The 18255-nt window shown below is 44.0% G+C and overlaps 8 protein-coding genes across 8 annotated transcripts; 2 read left to right on the plus strand and 6 right to left on the minus strand.

Annotated features, from left to right (window-relative positions):
* Positions 1–52: 52 nt before the first annotated feature.
* VTP01DRAFT_2347 (uncharacterized protein) lies at positions 53–1419 on the minus strand (the record flags this gene model as incomplete). The annotated part of the gene is made up of 4 exons (XM_069380798.1): positions 53–483; positions 536–881; positions 944–1257; positions 1317–1419. The coding sequence occupies 4 exons, from the start codon at positions 1417–1419 to the stop codon at positions 53–55; spliced, it is 1194 nt and encodes a 397-aa protein (XP_069237850.1).
* A 641-nt stretch (positions 1420–2060) lies between these two features.
* Positions 2061–2989, minus strand: VTP01DRAFT_2348 (uncharacterized protein; the record flags this gene model as incomplete). The annotated part of the gene is made up of 2 exons (XM_069380799.1): positions 2061–2563; positions 2620–2989. 2 exons carry the CDS (start codon positions 2987–2989, stop codon positions 2061–2063), a joined length of 873 nt encoding a protein of 290 aa, XP_069237851.1.
* A 688-nt stretch (positions 2990–3677) lies between these two features.
* VTP01DRAFT_2349 (uncharacterized protein) lies at positions 3678–4698 on the minus strand (the record flags this gene model as incomplete). Its single annotated transcript, XM_069380800.1, has 4 exons — positions 3678–3965; positions 4309–4393; positions 4449–4585; positions 4642–4698. 4 exons carry the CDS (start codon positions 4696–4698, stop codon positions 3678–3680), a joined length of 567 nt encoding a protein of 188 aa, XP_069237852.1.
* A 203-nt stretch (positions 4699–4901) lies between these two features.
* VTP01DRAFT_2350 (uncharacterized protein) lies at positions 4902–5383 on the plus strand (the record flags this gene model as incomplete). Its single annotated transcript, XM_069380802.1, has 2 exons — positions 4902–5109; positions 5187–5383. The coding sequence occupies 2 exons, from the start codon at positions 4902–4904 to the stop codon at positions 5381–5383; spliced, it is 405 nt and encodes a 134-aa protein (XP_069237853.1).
* A 1416-nt stretch (positions 5384–6799) lies between these two features.
* Positions 6800–7054, minus strand: VTP01DRAFT_2351 (uncharacterized protein; the record flags this gene model as incomplete). Its single annotated transcript, XM_069380803.1, has 1 exon — positions 6800–7054. The coding sequence occupies one exon, from the start codon at positions 7052–7054 to the stop codon at positions 6800–6802; it is 255 nt and encodes an 84-aa protein (XP_069237854.1).
* A 783-nt stretch (positions 7055–7837) lies between these two features.
* Positions 7838–8176, minus strand: VTP01DRAFT_2352 (uncharacterized protein; the record flags this gene model as incomplete). The annotated part of the gene is made up of 1 exon (XM_069380804.1): positions 7838–8176. One exon carries the CDS (start codon positions 8174–8176, stop codon positions 7838–7840), a length of 339 nt encoding a protein of 112 aa, XP_069237855.1.
* An 873-nt stretch (positions 8177–9049) lies between these two features.
* On the plus strand, positions 9050–12552 carry VTP01DRAFT_2353 (uncharacterized protein; the record flags this gene model as incomplete). The annotated part of the gene is made up of 8 exons (XM_069380805.1): positions 9050–9105; positions 9158–9421; positions 9479–9655; positions 9720–9936; positions 9993–10514; positions 10578–11006; positions 11061–12042; positions 12104–12552. 8 exons carry the CDS (start codon positions 9050–9052, stop codon positions 12550–12552), a joined length of 3096 nt encoding a protein of 1031 aa, XP_069237856.1.
* Positions 12553–12658: 106 nt separating this feature from the next.
* Positions 12659–14305, minus strand: VTP01DRAFT_2354 (uncharacterized protein; the record flags this gene model as incomplete). The annotated part of the gene is made up of 6 exons (XM_069380806.1): positions 12659–13047; positions 13104–13387; positions 13441–13504; positions 13573–14033; positions 14098–14161; positions 14224–14305. 6 exons carry the CDS (start codon positions 14303–14305, stop codon positions 12659–12661), a joined length of 1344 nt encoding a protein of 447 aa, XP_069237857.1.
* Positions 14306–18255: the final 3950 nt, after the last annotated feature.

An 18255-nucleotide genomic window follows, 5' to 3' on the forward strand; every position in this document is an offset into this window, starting at 1 on the left:
ATTACGAATGGATACATAGCGCGTGAGAGGTGAAGACGGTGGAGGGAAAAGGTTACGCGGATGTTTCAACTGTACGTAAAGGAACGAAGCGACCGCGACTATTTGAGCTTTTCACTAGATTGGACAATGCAAAGAGGTTGCTCTTGCGGGATTTGCGTCGAGTAAACCATACAAACGCAATGCAGAACAGCGCAATGATCATCAACGCAAAGTAGATGCGTCCAGATGAGGTGTTGTCCTCTTTGTCAGTCTCTTCAGACCAATCTTCCGGGCTGGACGTTGAAGTTTCCGCAGTCTTGCTGGCGACTGCCTCCTGGACAGCCTTCTCGACAGCACCGGTGCTGAATTGTGGAGAATATTTCGGCGAACGGAAACGGTCGTCGGATGCAATCAATTCTTCAACTTCAGACGGGGATTTTAACGAGACAGCCGGTTCCAGCGATCCAGATAGGAGGATATCGTTTGCAATGGCACGATGAGCACCTGAATCCAATGTTAGACGCACTTTCCTTTATAGACAGAGACCATCACTTGCCTCCTGTCAAATGCGCCTTGTCCCACCATACATAGTCGTCAATTTTATCCGTGCACCGACCCTGACATGCATCCCAATAAGCATGTGTGGCATCTTTGAATCCAAACTGGTCCGGGGATTCTACGATATCTTGTAGCATAGCGTGGACGTCGATGAGATCCATTTCCAAGGACTGGTGGTGTTTGTTTAGGTTGATGACATGTCGGGACAGAAGGGCATTGAATTCAGTTGCGGCTTTTCCTCGGGTTGCTGCTATTTCTGACTTGGCGTAGTACGGAAGCAAATCAAGCGGTGGTATATTTAGAACGAGAAATCTGTTGCTACCAAAAACTTTGCGAACATTACGCTACAAGTAAATCAGGTGATGAATAAGTCTCCGGGATGGACTGGGGATTCAAAATGTCATACCATTTGGTTGCTGAGACAATCCACGACTTGACTCCACATGGTTGTTGCATTGTCCAGGGCAAATGCTCGCTCAATATCATTCATGCCAATCCAAAAGGCGTACACAGTCTCTTCCGGTTTAAGGTCCATCTTTTGGCTGTAATACATTTCTACTTGATCCTTAATGCTCGGCATTGCTGTATCGTCTTTTCCAAATAAATCATTGTCGCATACTGCGCCATCAAATGCAAAACTGTAGAGTGAAGCGTTCCATCCAACAGCCAGCGATTCGCTCCATAGAGGACCGTTACTCAGCTTTTGCATATTCCCGGTATCTACGAACCTTTGTCTTAGTATCGTGTCAGATCTCTTGTCGCGAAAAAGCAAGTGCTACCAGAGTAGGAATCGCCAAAGACAACTAGATTTTTCACACCTGATGCCAGACATTGCTGAGCGATGAAGAATGTACATAGAGCAACAGATTGAACAAGACGCATGGTGTGGAAGAAAAGACAAATGTCAGGCCATCCATTTTTAAAGTTGTCTCTGTTCGGAGTTCATCATCGTCAGTCGGGTTCCGGGGAAGACTTACCGGAAAGCCTGGAAACTTGCAATTTACAGCGTTTTCAATAGCAAAAGTATAAAAGAGGCAATCTAGACTGCATTTGGATACTTTGAAATCAGGCATTGATTCGATAAACAGTTTGCCTATAGAACTTCCTTAGCTCATCACCCTCGCAAATGGTGCGCAGTGTGCCTGATATCATGAAACGGCTGCTCTTATCATGCAACTAGAACAGCTTTCAAATTTACGTAAAGTACCAAGCTCGTTTGCATCAAATTTCTGTATTCGCAAAGGAAAGCTCCAAATGAGTCTAAAGATTCTTCCACAGACCTCAGAAATATATCATCTCGAGCGGCGTATGAGTCCTTTTCTAAACGCAAAAGATTATTTGGAAATGGTGTAGCTTCGAATTGAGCATGTAGTGGTGAGTGCTCCGTCATAAGTCAATCACTTAGGGGAAATTTTTCTTTGTTGTCCACGGCGAAGACAGATAAAAAACAGCCTAGATACAAGGGAATGGGTGCGGGTTTATTTAGTTTTGCAAATATGTACATCATCTCAACAACTTTACGCTTATTTCACAGTCTTCTTGTTCTTGTTCTTGTTCTTTGTGAGCTCAGCCTGTATGCGTTGAAACTCTTCTTCCGAGGGCAAATTGTCTGGTCCATCCAACTCGTCATGCTTTCGCTTCTTCGATTTACTCTTTTCTTTGCTAGCGATAGAATCAATGACTGCATCCAATCTGGATGCACGATCTTTCTGTCTTGCCGCAATCAGAGCCTGTAGAGAGTCCTCTTTGTTATCGCTCGATTGACACCTTTTTTTCTGCTGTTCGTCCCATTGCTTCTCCCTGCGCTCTTCTTCCTCTATTCGCTTCCGATGAGCTTCAGCTGTTGTTGTGCGAGCGAAAGCTGGGTAGCGTGGAACTTTCTTTGCACGAATGGCTTCTTGGATGATCTCTGCAAACCGCTCACCATCTTTTGCTTTGCTGCATTCGACGAATGTGAGTATTTTATCCATGTTGCCTTTGCATCGATCGTAGAATTTTAAGACGTCTTCTTTTTCTTCTTCAGAGCCTGCAAAACACAAGTAGGCAAAATGATTTTAATTCCAAGGAACATTGTGAGCATACCTTGGTACTTTGCAGTTTGCACCTCGATCGTCTCTGCGTTAACAACGCCAGTCCAAAGTTCTTTAAAGTAGGCAGTCCAGTCTTTTTCATCATCAAATGTATCGTCAGCTATACGTCCTGTTCGATCGTACGTTGCTTTCTTTGCCGGATCGCTCAGTATTGTGTATGCTAGACCGAGTCTCTGAAAAGCTTCCGTTGCTTCCCGTTTCTCATCTTCAGTTGCATTCGCAGATTGCTTATCAGGATGAAACTTGAGTGCAAGCTTTCGATACTGCGATTTGATCAGCTTTTCGGTTGCATCTTCACGTGTGACACCGAGGATCTCATAGAGATTTGATCCTTTAGGAATCAAAGAGGAGGCAGGAGGCATAGGACTGACGATTTGATACGCGGAGAGATGTCAGCCCAAAGGCTGAAATTAGATAAATTTGCTCATTGTTTGCTCATGCATGGCTTGCAAACGATTTTAAGTGTAGCCAGGTAGAAATTCTCGAACGCATAAGTCAAAGAGGATAATGCGAAAATGAGCAGCCTTTAAGGAGTTCTACTGGCTACTTCGACGATGATTCACCTTTTGTTTAACATTTGCTCGTATATTTCCATTTCCTATTATATATTTAACGAGAAAGTATCGTATTGAAATGGCATCCTGGAACCACGGCAGTGGAAAAATTATGTCGTTTAACTTCTCTAGTCGATCCATACTTCTAGAGCATAATATGCAGACGATTGCTATCACAACAAGCCAGACGGAGCAGCTGCATTAAGAACGTTCTGGATGGCGTTTATTTCTTTGGTCCCTTTGCCGTTTGAGGCCAAGTACCTAACGATCGAGTCAGGGGATGTTGGAGTACTGTATTTACGAAAATTAAAGTCGCGTTTTGCAGATGCATTTGCCGGACTTGCGAAGCTAAGCATGACACTAATAAACAAGATTGGTTATCCCATGAGCGTCTCGTCATTGACGTTGCACGTGTTTATCATATATCTTCCACGGCTACATTGTATTCAATGGTCACGGGATGATCGTCAGTAAGCAGGAATTTATGTTTCAATGTCTAGTCCACGTCGATCGAGCTGAAGGGTGCGCATGCGCTGCTGCACAGTCTCGAAAATCCGTCTATGCAAACTTGAGGTACGATTGCGGACAGGATGCTGAGAGACAATGCAATTTTATTGTTCTTCATAGGCGGATGATTGTGTGCATTGCGGGTCTTTGTGATAATCTTTTTGGAGCGAAAATCAGGAATTTGCTGGTATTTTTCCAGGTCGCGTCTCAAAATAGCAATCCCGTATACAGCGAGCAACCCTTCGCAATAGTCGATTTCTTGGTCTGATGTCTTTTCCTAAGTGTTTCCGTATTATCCAGTTTGAGCGCAGTGATATGTAGCGAGTATATGTTCTTGGAATTCCCAGCTTCAGCCTACTACTCCTCGCTGACACCCGAATGACAGGCCCTTCAAACCCTTCCAGGGACTTGAAATCTTCTGAAAATGACAATTGCAGAATTGACGTGCAATCATGGTGGTAAAGAGTGTACTGGTGACGAATGTGATGAGACGTAGTAGCGAGAAATGGGTAAAAAGACAGAGAGGTACTTCATTTTGAGGAAAGATTTGGTCACTGCGGAAATAGAAAATTGGTAATTAGTAAGAGATATTCGCACAAAGGTCCCTTTTGACCACTTACCATCAAGCAAACACCTGTCCGTTGAAGTCGATCATTTGGTCTCACAAGTATGTCAAAAATTCTTAACTCAGCAAAGATCTCTGGCCTGTCGAGATATTCTGAACGTCCGTATCACTTATAAGGTTCTTCCGCACTTCAACCTAGAATGGACCCATATCGTAGCATGTACGATCGCATTGATATGGAAAGCCCATTGGCGACATGTTTTCGACGAAGTCTCTTTTGACCCTAATGCAGTTGCCGCAGATGCGATTGCTGCCTCCATCGCCGAATAGACCTTTATACGTAAAAAAATCAATGAGCAAACGTTAATTCTGTATAGATTTTGCATACCTTTGTCAGCTGTTTGCATAGAACGAGGAACCGCGCTCGCCGACGACTAATTGCCATTATGGTCAACTGCTCCCGTCAAACATGCCTACGTTTGTAGCGCTCAGGGTGGTCAGTTACGTTTACATTATTGTCGAGAACAGTCTACCTCGGTCATAAAGTACGGGCCTTTGCGGTGGCTCTAAACTCTGGTAAATGGCAGCTCAAGCCCTATTTTCGACGCATCCTGGAGAATAGTCCACCTGCACAATACTTGCTATCTTATGAGGATGAAACTGAACAAGTTGTTTGCTCCTATTGATGTCGTCTCAGTCATCTCGGCAACGTCGACTAGCACTACTGAGCGTCTGTCTCTGGTGTCTCGTTGGACGGACGCCAAGATCGAGGTCACCTTGTATTACGCGCAAAGAATACCGATACCATCAGCTTCCTCCACTAACGGATCTCCCTGCATCATACCCTCGAGCCGCAGTCAGACAGTGGTCCAAATTCTGGAAGATAGCTGTTCCACATGCTGCACGAACAATTGTTTATCGAATGTATCATAGTAGGCTGCCCTGCCGCTCACGGCTACATTCCTTGCTTCCCAGAAAATTTGAAGATCAACGCTGCTCTTTCTGTGGAGATATTGATTTTCAAGAGCACTTCCTCTGGCAATGTCCGCGCAAGTAACTTTGGACATTGGTGTGCAGAGCCTTTGGGTTGCATAAATCAAATACCAGTGCATCACGCAGGCGACGGATAGATTCGGTTCAGTTTTCCTTATATATTAATTAATGGAAAACGACTCTAACTGTTCACCATCTCCGAGCATGCACTCTCCTAGCAATTTGGCCATTTCAGCCCACAGTCGTTGCTATCAAAGCGATTGGGATGATACATAAGATCGTCGAAGAACAGTAGCAGCTAATGTGCTAATGCACAGACTTCTCTGGTTATTTTTATTGTGTCAATAGGTGTTGGCAAAATGCCACACCTGAATAGACATCTTACAAAAAAACTATAGATTTTGCAGTTTTTTGATTTGAAGGATAGCAATGGTGCAGCCCTTTTGGCGCACCCTGAATAAAAATAAAGAAGAGGTATCGACCGTGAGAGGTACCTCGTCGTCATCAATGTGTATGTTTGATTTCGCTTTGTGGTGATGAAACTACACTTGTTCATTGCTACTTGGGAAAATGTCTTGCCAGCGACTATGCCTGACCCGGGCGGTCATGAAAAGTTTTGACTAGAAACAAAAAGGCATAGCGTAAGAGAACATGGCTGAGTTGGTGAAACATGCTGATGTGAGCATAAAGCGTTGCCAGGTATACCGTCGAATATCGTACATTATTATGAATAGGAATAGGGATAGAGGATTGTATTTGGATTATTATCTTTTCTCTCTTGATTGCTTTTCAATCATCTTTTTCCTTACTTTTGTCTGTCACTGCTAATAGAGCCGACCTCTCTGAAGCTAGTCTGATGCTGTACCACTCATTTTGACATAGTTTTATTACATAAAGATCGCACGAAGGGCTTTGCATGAATATATTGCGCAAAGGGGCTTTGCATCGACATATCGCGCAATTTTTGGGGCGTTGCATAATTCTATTGGAACCAGATCTAACAAGGTTTTGCTGTGGTAACTTCCGTGCCCGGATTTGCTCACATGTGCAACGCGTCGACCTTTGTCAGCTCCATACACGATGATTAGGAAATACACAGTATTGGCGAGACTCGTAAATTTATACAAGTTGACGCATTTAATTGAAAAAATAGAAACAAGGGCTAAGACTGGAAGAACTCAAACAATTCAGGTGAATTGTCTTGTGGAAGAAAACTGGAAACCTTTACTATAAATGTATCATTTCTATAAAAAAAGTTCCTGGCAAGTTGTGAAGTTGTAATATGCTTTACTTTATGATAGCAGAAACTTAAAAAAGGAATACAGAATCGTCGGTACGCGGGAACACTGGTGGCACAGCATCGATCTTTTTTTCTTAGTGTTGTTCTCTTAGTGTTGTATCGCGATCCGACTCGACGACCTTTGAGGAAATAAAGCTATAAATACTGTGCATTCACGCCAAAGAGTGTGCTTTATTTTATTCAAACTACTCTACTCGACTCTCTGGAATCCGTGTAGAATCAACAAGCTACAATGAAGCCCACGCTTGTCGTCTTATTTGTCCTTGGCCTTGTTTTCACTCAAAACGCTCAAGCCATTTGTGGATGTGTGAAGTCTTGCGAACAATGCCCTGGAGGCTCGACGTGTACGAAGAGTGTTGACCTGTGTCAAGGCACCGGATGCGAAGCCGATACTATTTTCACGTGTATGAGCGGCCCTTAGAAGTAAAGCATCAAGATGCGGTAACGACGGATACAATTTTCTGGACACAGTGTTTTCAGAAATAGATGTCGCAACCCTCAAAATCATGTCGCTTTTCATTCGCTGTGTTCTCGCTTAAGCCTCTCATTGCGACGCTTCTAGCAAATAAAACGCGGCCTAGTTCTGGCTATAAAAAAGTATCGTTGTCATGTTACTCTTTTTGACTTGTCGCTATTTTTGTTATTGCTGTTTTCCTAAGCGGTATAAACTTTTATGGACATCGTTTAAGAATTTAGACATATTGAGAACTGAATAAATCAAGTCTTGAGTTTTCTTTTATTATTATTCAAATATTTCCTAGCGTATCACCTCAACGCCCACTTTCTTTTGATTTTCCAAATACTCCTGGTAAGTATGAAGGTACAGCACTATATTTTTGACGAGCGTTTCTGTTAAGATAAATGAATCAATAACAAGTATACCTTTGTTTTATATTCACCACATACACATCCTCTCTCCCCCCTTCCTTCTTCTTATATACAACTAGTAAGTCTGCCGGCACATAAGTATAATAAGTTTACCTTGATATTTCGGCTTCAAAACATAAAGATTTCGTGATCGAGGATACGCGTCAGATCGTTCATCTTTAGCTTTCTTATACTTTCAGACGTTAGAAATGATAGACTTTTATCCGCAATATCGTGAGAATCCATGCAGTGTCTTGTTTTCAAAATATAGTGAATGGTGGAGCACGTTAACGAAACTTTCAGGCAGAGACATAATGAGTAGATACATGATCGACGACCAGAAAAGAGAAGGGCACTGGCAGGATGCGTATGCAATGCCAGACATGTGCTAACAGGAGCGAGTTGGCTACTAAGGCGCGACCCATCATTGATAGAGATCGTTGGGATAGAAACTGAGCGTAAGCGCGTGTTTTCGTAGCAGCATCTCTAAAAAGGCTTGGAGTTGCGCTTTGCTGCTGGTCAATGGGTAACCGAGGTATGCCGTTCCGATTGATGGTGTCCGGTCAAACCAATTGGAAATACCTTCAGCTTGTAGGATGTGGATCCATGTAGTGTGGGTGCAGTTATTGAGGGAAACTGCCACAGTCTTTTCTCGATTAAGTCTGGCATTGGATGCTCGGCCATATAGGTTCAGGATTGCAAGGAGTGTACGGAGTTCGTCTGGGTTGGTGAGGAAAACTAAGACATCATCAGCGTAGGCCATATATTCACAAATGGTGCGGATTGATGTCGGCGCGTGTTCAGTCTACTGATTGGCGAGGTGCATTGAAAAATGGAAGCCAGAAATGCGAGGTGACGCTTGAATTGTTCGAAGTAACGGTTCCATACAAAGGTCGAACAAGGTTGGAGATACATAATGGATCACCTTCACATAGTCCTCTTCGCTGTATTCATGGAGCCGATAGGTGCCCATTGATATTGATGTAGAGTTGTGTTTGGAAGAAGAGTCCAAGGATTGAATGGACTAAGGAGTCTGGGGAACCGAATTTCTGTAAGCATGCTTGGAGATATTGTGGATGTACTCTATCATATGTTTTCTCCTGATCCAATAGTAAGGCTATTCCAGGTAGGTTGTATTTCTGTGCCATGTCCATGGCCAGTCGTGTTACCAACCCATTATCTCCAATGAAACGGTTTTGCATGAAGCCGGTTTGAGAAATCAAACATACACGATGACGACGAAGTGCCTCTCACGGTCGGTACCTCTTCTTTATTGTCTAAACATAGTCCTGAGGTTTCCAAAGAATAAATTTTTTGTACACATCAAGTTACGTGAGTGTTCAAAAATGATAGATGAAGTGTCCAAATTTAAGTGGAGAAAACTGAATTAGATCCAGATTCAGCTGATTCAGTCCACAAGTCCGCTTCATGCAACTCAACTCATCCTTTACTCCTCCAGGCACTGCCCTGCCCTTGTATAATTGCACAAACAATCGTCCAGCAACTCTCTGAGCCTAAAAGAACCAACTATCATATCTCAAGTCATTGTTGAGCTTCTTTTAATATATACAAGCTGCACCGTCATTTAAAACCTGAACATCACCTGCATCTCACACCGCAGCAACAATAACGTTCTATGCAGCAGCAAACAAATCTCCACTCGGGTGTTCGAGCTGAGCCAAGGTTCTTGAGGTATTGTATTGTAAAAGGCACTGCAATTAGTAATCTCACATTCGAATAAAAGAGATCCAACCTCTTTCGAGTCCTTATCTTCTGGCCTTTCTCGACTCTCGTCGTATGTTGCTTCCAACCTACCCAAACGCAGGTCAAGCTTTCCCTTCAACGAGGCATCCCAAGCACCATACTTGTACCAGCAGCAACGACAACAGCCACCTAGTCCGCCTGCTCAGTTGACTAAGCAAGACAAGTCGGAAGACGAGGACGGGCCCGACAAGCCCACCTTTGCAACGTTTCAGTCTATCGAGTCCAGGAACAAGGATGCTACCGCGTAAGGATCCAGACTAGACTATATCATATTTGATTTGGTACTTACACTTTACATCAGACGGCTTTGTCTACTTCTTGGTTATCAAGACGGATTCCAGGTCTGGGATGTCTCAAATCCAGACAACGTCCATGAGATCTGTTCTGTGAGAGATAAGGCGGAGCAAGGATACGTATCATACTTGCATATCCTCGAAAATGGGAGGAACGATAGGCAAGATCCATTACTGGCTGTCGTGTAAGTTATATCAGGCTGCATTTCTTGCATTTGTCTTTACTCACATTTGGAGTATGCGATGAAGGATGACAAAAGACAGCGAAGAAGTTGAAACGAATAGTCATGATCGACGCGATTCTGGCTCGTCTATCCGGTCTAATTATGTTACTTCTCAAACCTCCATTCTACGAATATATTCTCTTGCAAAGCATGAATTCATCAAGGAGTTTCCAACGTTTTATGTCGATGAAGATCCCGCGAGAATTACTTGCGTCAAGAGCAGTTCGATAGCAATCGTACTGGTGCGTATCAATCAATTACAAAATATATGCCCGCCATTGACGCTAAAGTTTCTCAGGGTTGCATATCTTGTTACAAATCTGCACTGATGGTTTTGAATCGTGAGGATTTCAATCAGCTATCGGGACCCATAACGGATGTATACCACGATCCTGCGACAGGGCCTATATTCGCGCTAGGTTCACGATATATTGCGTATGGCACAAATGCCACCGTCGTCAATAAAGACCCGGTAATGGGGCAATCCAAAGGTATCGGAAGCCTAGGAGTCCTTCAAGGTGATAAGGATGTCAAGGGTGCTGCCAAAGATATCGCAAAGGAAGTTGTCAGTGGAGTCAAGACTCTTGGAGAGTATGGCTATCAGCGCCTGTCCAATTATTTTAGTAGCAGTAACCCATTGATGATGGATGCTACAAAGATCTCACCAGGATCTATGCCATTTTCCGGGACAGCATCTCCTCCGGCTGCTGGCTTACCTGTAACAACCAGGTCGGATGATAGGATTGCCAGCCCTATTATGCCTTCGAATACACTGTCTGCAAGCTCTTCCTCTTCCAAAAAGGCATCGCCTGCAGGAATGGTGAGCATATTCAGGATATTAAAATCAACGCTGAAGAGAATGGTGCTAATTCGCTGCTGTTAGATAATGATCCGAGACGTTGCAAAGTTGTCCAATTTGCCACAGCGTAGCTCTGCGACGTCAGTCGAAGCACACTTTAGGCCTCACACACATCCACTTTCATGTCTCGCTTTTAACTCGGCTGGAACATTGCTCTTATCCGCTTCGAAGCAAGGACACACATTTCACGTATTTGCCCTCATGCCCAGCTTGCATTTCTCTGGCAATGTATCGCATTTGTATAGCCTATCGCGAGGCTACACTGACGCCATGGTAGAAGACTGTCAATTTTCAGCTGACTCCATGTGGTGCGCTGTGACGACTGCACGGGGCACATCGCACGTGTATGCTATCAATCCTTACGGTGGGAAACCTGATATCATAGGCCACGTCACTGGACGGATCAATAATCCCTTAATCAGACCTTGGGGCAACTACCGTAGAATGGATCAGGTATGTCAACAAAACTTAATTAGGATTACGCCTTTATTTACGCTTGAAATATAGAGTACATCTCTTGGATCTGTCGTCCGTATAAAGCAAAGGCGACCAGTTCAAGTAGAAGCACAGGAAGATCCTTCGGCTATGACTGCCTATCCGATCCAATCGTTTTATCATCCTCCATCACAGGCCTCGCAGGTCCATCCATCAAGATCTGCACACGTCAAGCTTGCTACGGCATTTCTGCATCCTGCTCGACCTCCCTATCTATTGCATGGAAACAAACCCATACGATCCCAAAGTCTTTCTTCGGCAACCTCGCTGGATTCACTAAAGCAGCATGCATCGACCGGTTTCAATGCAATGCTATCGTCCCTTGGCTCATCTATCAATACAAGCGATACATCACAGAGTAACCGCTCGCAGCATGCTTGGATCTCTGCAAATGACAAAGCGAATGATAACCGCTTATTCGGATTTGATGAAGAGGAGTCCTCGTCTGCGTTGGAAGATGAATATAAACTCCACTCGGACGATACAGTTGGGTATCAAGATATGTACTCTATTCATCCAGAAGGAATCTTGACTCTACATCGATGCTGGGTCACAAAATCGACGGTCAAGAAAAGAGAGCATACTCGCGTGGTGGAGAAAATAGACCTAAATGTTAAGCAGGAAGATATAGCCGAATGGGCTGTGGCACGCAAGACGGATTGGAAAGAGGTCAAAATCGCTTTTCCAGAAGGCACGGAGCTCACCAAGAGGCATAGACCTTGGCTCTCGTTTGCTGAAATCAACACATATCCTTCTTACGAAATCCCACTGTGGGCTTATACACAATTCAGTTTCCAGACTTTCACAAAGCATGATAAGGAATTAGAGGAGGCTCTCTGGAATCAGGACGAAATACCGCCTACAGAGATTGTCAGCGTCCGTCTAAATATGCCAGAGCCGTATTCTAGCCGCATCGACCGCGTTAACAAGACTATGACGCGAACTGCCAACCAGGGCGAAGAGAATTTGGATGATGCGTGCGCAGAACTGGAAGGTGGGTTAGCAGGCAGACCTAGACGCTAATGAACTGCAATTCTGATTGTATTCAAATTTAGATAATATTTCCAAGGCGATGCAAACCATGTTCCCAACTCCATCCCCCACTGGTTTTTCGTATGGTAGCAGTCCGTCGGGATACAAACGGCTATCCTCCAGTGCAGGCGCCCATTCATTACAGCAGCCGCTGGTCCCAGGAGGGCACATAGCGAGATCGTCGCCTTCGACGATTTCTTTCGAGGATGCTCACTTGATTAATATGGGAAGTGGGCCTAGCCCCGAGGATTTGCTACTGTTGGATTCCCGTTTCAATGCAGCCAATTTCCGACCAACTACAATGCATGGCAGTTCTTTGATACAATTTGACGATGGTGAGCAGGATATCCCACCGACCCACGGTGAAGAAGAAGGCGTAGCGGATCAATTGTTTTCGCCGGATGGGGACAACGAGGTCGCTCATCCAAGTGAATCAATACTTGCAGAAAAAATACCCCGAGAAGATTTGTAAATACTAGTGAGAGTAACAGTGCTTTAAATTTCAGAGTTAAAATGGACATGGAATAAATTCAGTCATGTATATTCCCATTACAATCTAGTGTGTAGCGTGCTATGTTTTAAGTTCTTTCGCCATTCATGAGCCGCAACGTCTTCTGGACTTCCATCCGCCGCTCTTCAAGCAGACTCTCCAGTTCTCTCTTCTTGCTTCGGACATCATCCACGATTCTGTTTAGACGCCGAACAGCATCTCTGGCAGCTTCGATATCTCGTTCCTGTTTCCTGACCTTCTCCTCTACATCAGCCTGGTCCGTCAGTTGCCGAAGCTTGTAGTCATATAAGGCTTGGAACTGATCTCTGAGAGGGCGGGATGCAAAGGAGTCGTAAGAATCATCATCTTTAGCTGTGTTGACGCGGCGCTCTGCCTCCTGCACTCGAGCCTTGAGCTCTGCAAGCTCGCGCTTCAACATATCTTCTTCGTCATACTTGTTGCCCTTTACGGATGATCCTGATGTAATTTAAATGCGTTAATACAGATAGATGCATGTCATCGCTATGTGCTACCTTTGGAGGTCAAGGATGTACTGGCTGCTCCTAGACGGTTGACATAGCTGTCTGCCAACTGTGCACTCTTAGACATCGGTGTACTGTTGCCTTTGCGAGCGCCGCTGCCTGATCCTGGACGTTCGCCGAAATCAGCTGCGTATTCTCCTGCAAAGGCATCGTGCAGATCCGGCGGTAGCGTCTTTGGTATAGGTGCTCCTTTGGTTCTCTGGTTCAAAATGTGATAAAACAAGATGCATTGGTCTTGAGTAAGGGCGTGAGTGTGGTTAACATCAACAAGGGTCCTATCGCAAATCGTCAGAGCTGTGAACGTTGTTAGCACGTGTCGTTTACTTACCAGGCATTTGTGAGGTCAGTTCGTGATAAACCCAAGGTTGCGTAGAAATCTTCCATTTGGCCAACTACATTCCAAGCGATAATTAATTGTGTGTCTTTAGATGGCAATTACAGCTGTACTTAGCAGCCTTACATTTGACTTTGCCAGTATCGTTTGCATACTTGGAATAGATGTTTTGATAACTAGTCATATCATCCGATGTCATATCCCAGCTGAATTCAGGCGTAGCTGGTGCGGATTGTGTATAGCCAATATACTGAGGAGAGTTTGCAGTGTATTGTGGATGTTGCTGATATTGAGTGGAATATCCAGTTTGCTGGGGCATCAGGCCGGTCGGCTGTGGTTGCAAACCACCCATACCCGGAGAAGAATGGTAGCCGGTTTGTTGGGGATAAATGCCAGTTGGTTGTGGATACACGCCGGTCGGTTGCGCCTGGATACTGCCCAGCAAATGGCTCTTATTCGGAGGAACCAAGCTGGGAGGGAGTGTCATTGGCGGCTCGACACCGTTGATACAGTCAAAGGTAAGATGCATAGCTATACAGAATTCTTCAAAGTCCAGATTGCCGTCTTTGTCGATATCTGCTAGATCCCTTAAACAAATGCTATCAGATCTATCTTTTCAAAGTCTAAACTGAGCACGTATCAAATTCTTACCATATACGCTCAAGTCGGTTCGGTGGAAGATTCGAGTTCAGTAATACATCTCTGGCAGTGGCACCTACGAATACGTCGATTACTACTGCTTCCTTGGCACGGCTGGAAATTATCGAGTCTGCGTACCGGACATGTAACCATTGACGTGTCCGCGAGCTTGGAAGATTTCGGCATATTTAGCCTTCTCGGCAGATGTGATTACAGACATTTCGAGGCACGGACGACAAGACTTTTGCGGAGAGTTCTCGTACAATAATAAATGCGGAAACGAACATCATGCCCGAAATCAGCGTTTCTAAAATGGGGAGATTGAGGGGGGCGCCTCCCTGATTATGGTAACCCTTCACACGCTACTAACTAGTAGGACACTTTGAGAGAATGCTATTATATCGCTAAGCTTGACGGACATGTAAGGTTACTGCGGTGATGCTTATTCTCTTAATAAATTACCAAAGCCTATAGCACGGACGTATCCAATATATTACTCAAGAACAGCTGCAATGTTCATTTCGGTCATCCTTTTGCAAAGCGATACGTTGTATAGAGTATGATGGATACGCGATAGATTTACTTATTCGTCATGACTCCGTCAGGATTATGGTTAGTAAAGCAAAGCGCCCGGGATTTAGCAGTGCTATTGATGCTACGCAAGATTCTATCACTGTCTCGTATATAGTGTTGGAAGGACGGTTGGTCCACTGTCAGCGAAAATGTGGCCAAAAGGCGTGAGACCCAAGGCCCAGGAGTCTGATTCGAGAATGTGAAAACGAGTCATGACTAACAGACTCTGCATTGCCACCTTGAATAATGAACGGGCCTACCTGTTCTTTAACCTAAGCCGATATCCTATCCCCTCTAATTTAGACGAAAGTGGGCGAGCGTTTGGATGACACGAAACACAATGGACGGGTCAACGCATTGTTTAACATAAAATAACAGATGAGCTGTTTGAGCGACACGGAACGTAGCATAATAGAAACTCATATATAGAGCGCGTAAATCAATTGTTTAACCCAAGCAAGTCTACAGCTTATGCTGAGTGAGCATAGATCCTGTGGAGCTATCACGTGGACATGAATGCTGCTCGGCTAAAAAAATATATGTACGCCAGGAAACAATGTCGAGCAAGATGCAGTAACGGCGCGGCAGGGATTTATAATCACCGAAGTGGTGACAATCACGTAACGCTAAAGCGCTCCACAAGACGACGCAATAGGGGAAGTTTGGGACAGTCTGGAACGGTGCAACCCTTGCCTTGAGTAAAGAACTACATCTTTTGTCAACCGTGATAATTGACATCCTGCTAAAGCAATACGAGGTCAGTGTCAATCAATGGGTTAACATCCTCATATACATAGCCAGTCTTCAAACTAGGAAAATGGTTTCAGCTACAAGCATAACGAGATCTGTGAACAGCTGGCAGAAACGTTAAGAGCTTCCAGCCACGACTGAGAGACACCCACGCTGGCTAATATGCAGTGCTCAAAAGGGAGACGAGCAATGTAACGCCCGAAATATGTCTCGTCGTAATCACAAGCGCTCTTGCACACATAGCACGATGAGAGCCCAGAAAAGTGAGTGAGATTTTATGACCTCAAATGTACCAACGACTAGGAAATCCAAGTCGTGCACTTACAGTACCTTTTGATTTGGGCGCGGAAGATAGAAGAAGGATTTCCATTTGGGTAATAAGTGCCCGACGTGCACCAAACGTGGATTGCAGTGCTATCCTTTCGAGCGATCAAGCTGAAACCCATCCTGAACCACCTTGAAGACAGCCAGCGCAGATTTCGGAGAGGGACCATGGAAGGAGAGAGGCCAGTAGAGCCAACCCCCTCCAGGTATGCATTCCGAACCCACTCAAGAGCCTCGTGCCGTTTAGCCCAGAGCTTCTCCCTCAGCTGTTGCTAGCAGTCAAAGACCTTGAGTGTGGCCACGTAGATGCAGGAAGTCAGTGAAATCACACTACGCTCGAAAGGGTATACCTCAATAAAAAATAAAGCGCGACAGGAATACCCTGGACCGGACGAGTCACGCATTTTTTCAATAGCCTAATTACGACCGACAGGTTGGAATGGAATAAAGCCTCTTAGAATACATAATAAGCAAACATATCAGGCGGTGTGAAATGACGAAACTTATTTAGCTGGTGGGTGTACATTAATGACATCCATGTGTAAAGAATTGAAAGGGACAGAGTTGTATGTGTCGCGAAGGTATGCTTATCAGTTTATTTCTTGAAGACTCATCATCAGGAGCAGCCAGAGGCTAAAGGGGCTCAGAGTCTTTACATTCTGCATATAACATATAGATATAATACTATGGCTTCAGCTTGTCTGTCGCCACGGAAAATCAGTGATTCAGTGTTTCGGATTGGGACTTCGGACTTGCGTTAGTTCGTTAGAAAGAAAACCAGATAGAATTGACTTCAATAATGTATATGTTTATCTATGATATAAATATGGGGATTTTTTTGTTTTTAGGACCAATATTGACGTAAGTACTCAGGCATCGAAGACCGATATGATGGTCTTCTCGGCCGCAGGTCCTGCTGCGGTTGTTGACATTGTGAATCCGTTACATTGAAACACGTGACTTAATTGTTTCAAAAGGAGTTCTAATACAGTGCTTCCAACAATCAATGTCGCAGCCAATCAAAATTGATGTCACTGTCCAATCAAAGTCAATTTCATATTTTCAAAAATGGAAGTCGTATTTTTAGAAACCACGTCGCTTGCTTTGGAAGTCATGTCGTAATTCTTGGCAGAAGTGAGTTTTTCTTTTCAGGTATTTCTTGTTTTTCAAATACTTTACAATTTAACATGAGTACAATATTCTTATATGAAGATGGGCATGGAAATGTTGTTGATGAGAATGGCGGGCCTGAGCCTATGGACTACATTGTTGATCGGAATGAATTTATTGTTGAGACAATTGCTACTCATTCTGAGTACTTGAAAAGTTTGGCTTCCAGTGAATCTTCTCTGACTTGCCCAATGTTAATAGAAAAGCCAAAGGATGTAGATACCCGTATGAAGGAGGCAAATACAAAACGGGATTATGTGCGTTATACTGTCCAGTATAAAGCTAGGTTTTTCGATCTGAAGATTGAAAAGTGTATGAGTGCATCAGCTGCAGCGAAGCAGCTAGGCATTCACATTCGAACAGCACAGAGATGGGTTAACCAGTATAATGTGTGCCCTGATAGTATTTTTGAGAGCTGTAAAAAAGTAGGTCGTAAGTGTATATTGACCGAAGAGCATAGAGCGACTTTATCAACTTCATGATGTTAATCCATCTGCTTCTGTTGTTGAAGTGACCGAGCATTTATTGAAGCGATTTCATGATCTTAAAGTTTCACGCAGTACTGTTTATTATAACTTTATGAGAAGTGAATGCAACCTTTCGTTGAAAAAAGCAGATTTTCATTCTATTCAGAGAAACAGTCCAGCAAAGATTGATGAGCGGTACGATTGGGTTTGTAAATGGGAAAATACAGATATGTACTTCCTGACGAATTGCGTGTTTCTTGACGAGTCAGCTTTTGACATAAACATGAAACGTTCAAGAGCTTGGTCCAAAAAAAATTCCCGTGCTATTGTTACCAGACCTACTACGAGGGCAAACACAACGTCTATATTGGGCGCTATCTCTGCCGCAGGTTTGATTGCAGTCGGCGTAAAAAACCAAGACCTGCTAAGAAGAGAAAGGCTGAAGGATATATAAGCTCAGGAACTGTAACTGGTCACTACATCAGTTTCTTAAAAATAACTCTCGATGAAATGGACAAACATCCACATATGAAAGGTCACTATATAGTTATGGATAATGCACCCATTCATACGCATGCAAACATTAAGAAGTATATTGAGTATCGAGGATATAAATGTGTGTATCTTCCTACTTACTCTCCTGAGCTTAATCCAATAGAACAATTCTTGGCAGTGGCAAAAAGTAAGGTTAAGTCCCATAGGTTTTTGCAGGAAGACACTTTATCAAAAAGAATCACGGAGGCCTGCAGCAGTGTCATCAAAGGCAATAGTGCAGTTTAACGCATTCAGCGCATTTAGCGCATTTAGCGCATTTAGCGCATTTAGCGCATTTAGCGCATTTAGCGCATTTAGCGCATTTGGCGCATTTAGCGCATTTGGCGCATTT

The sequence above is a fragment of the Rhizomucor pusillus genome (genome assembly GCF_041956525.1).
Source record: "Rhizomucor pusillus strain CBS 183.67 unplaced genomic scaffold VTP01scaffold_12, whole genome shotgun sequence".
In the NCBI taxonomy this organism is placed as follows: domain Eukaryota; kingdom Fungi; phylum Mucoromycota; class Mucoromycetes; order Mucorales; family Lichtheimiaceae; genus Rhizomucor; species Rhizomucor pusillus.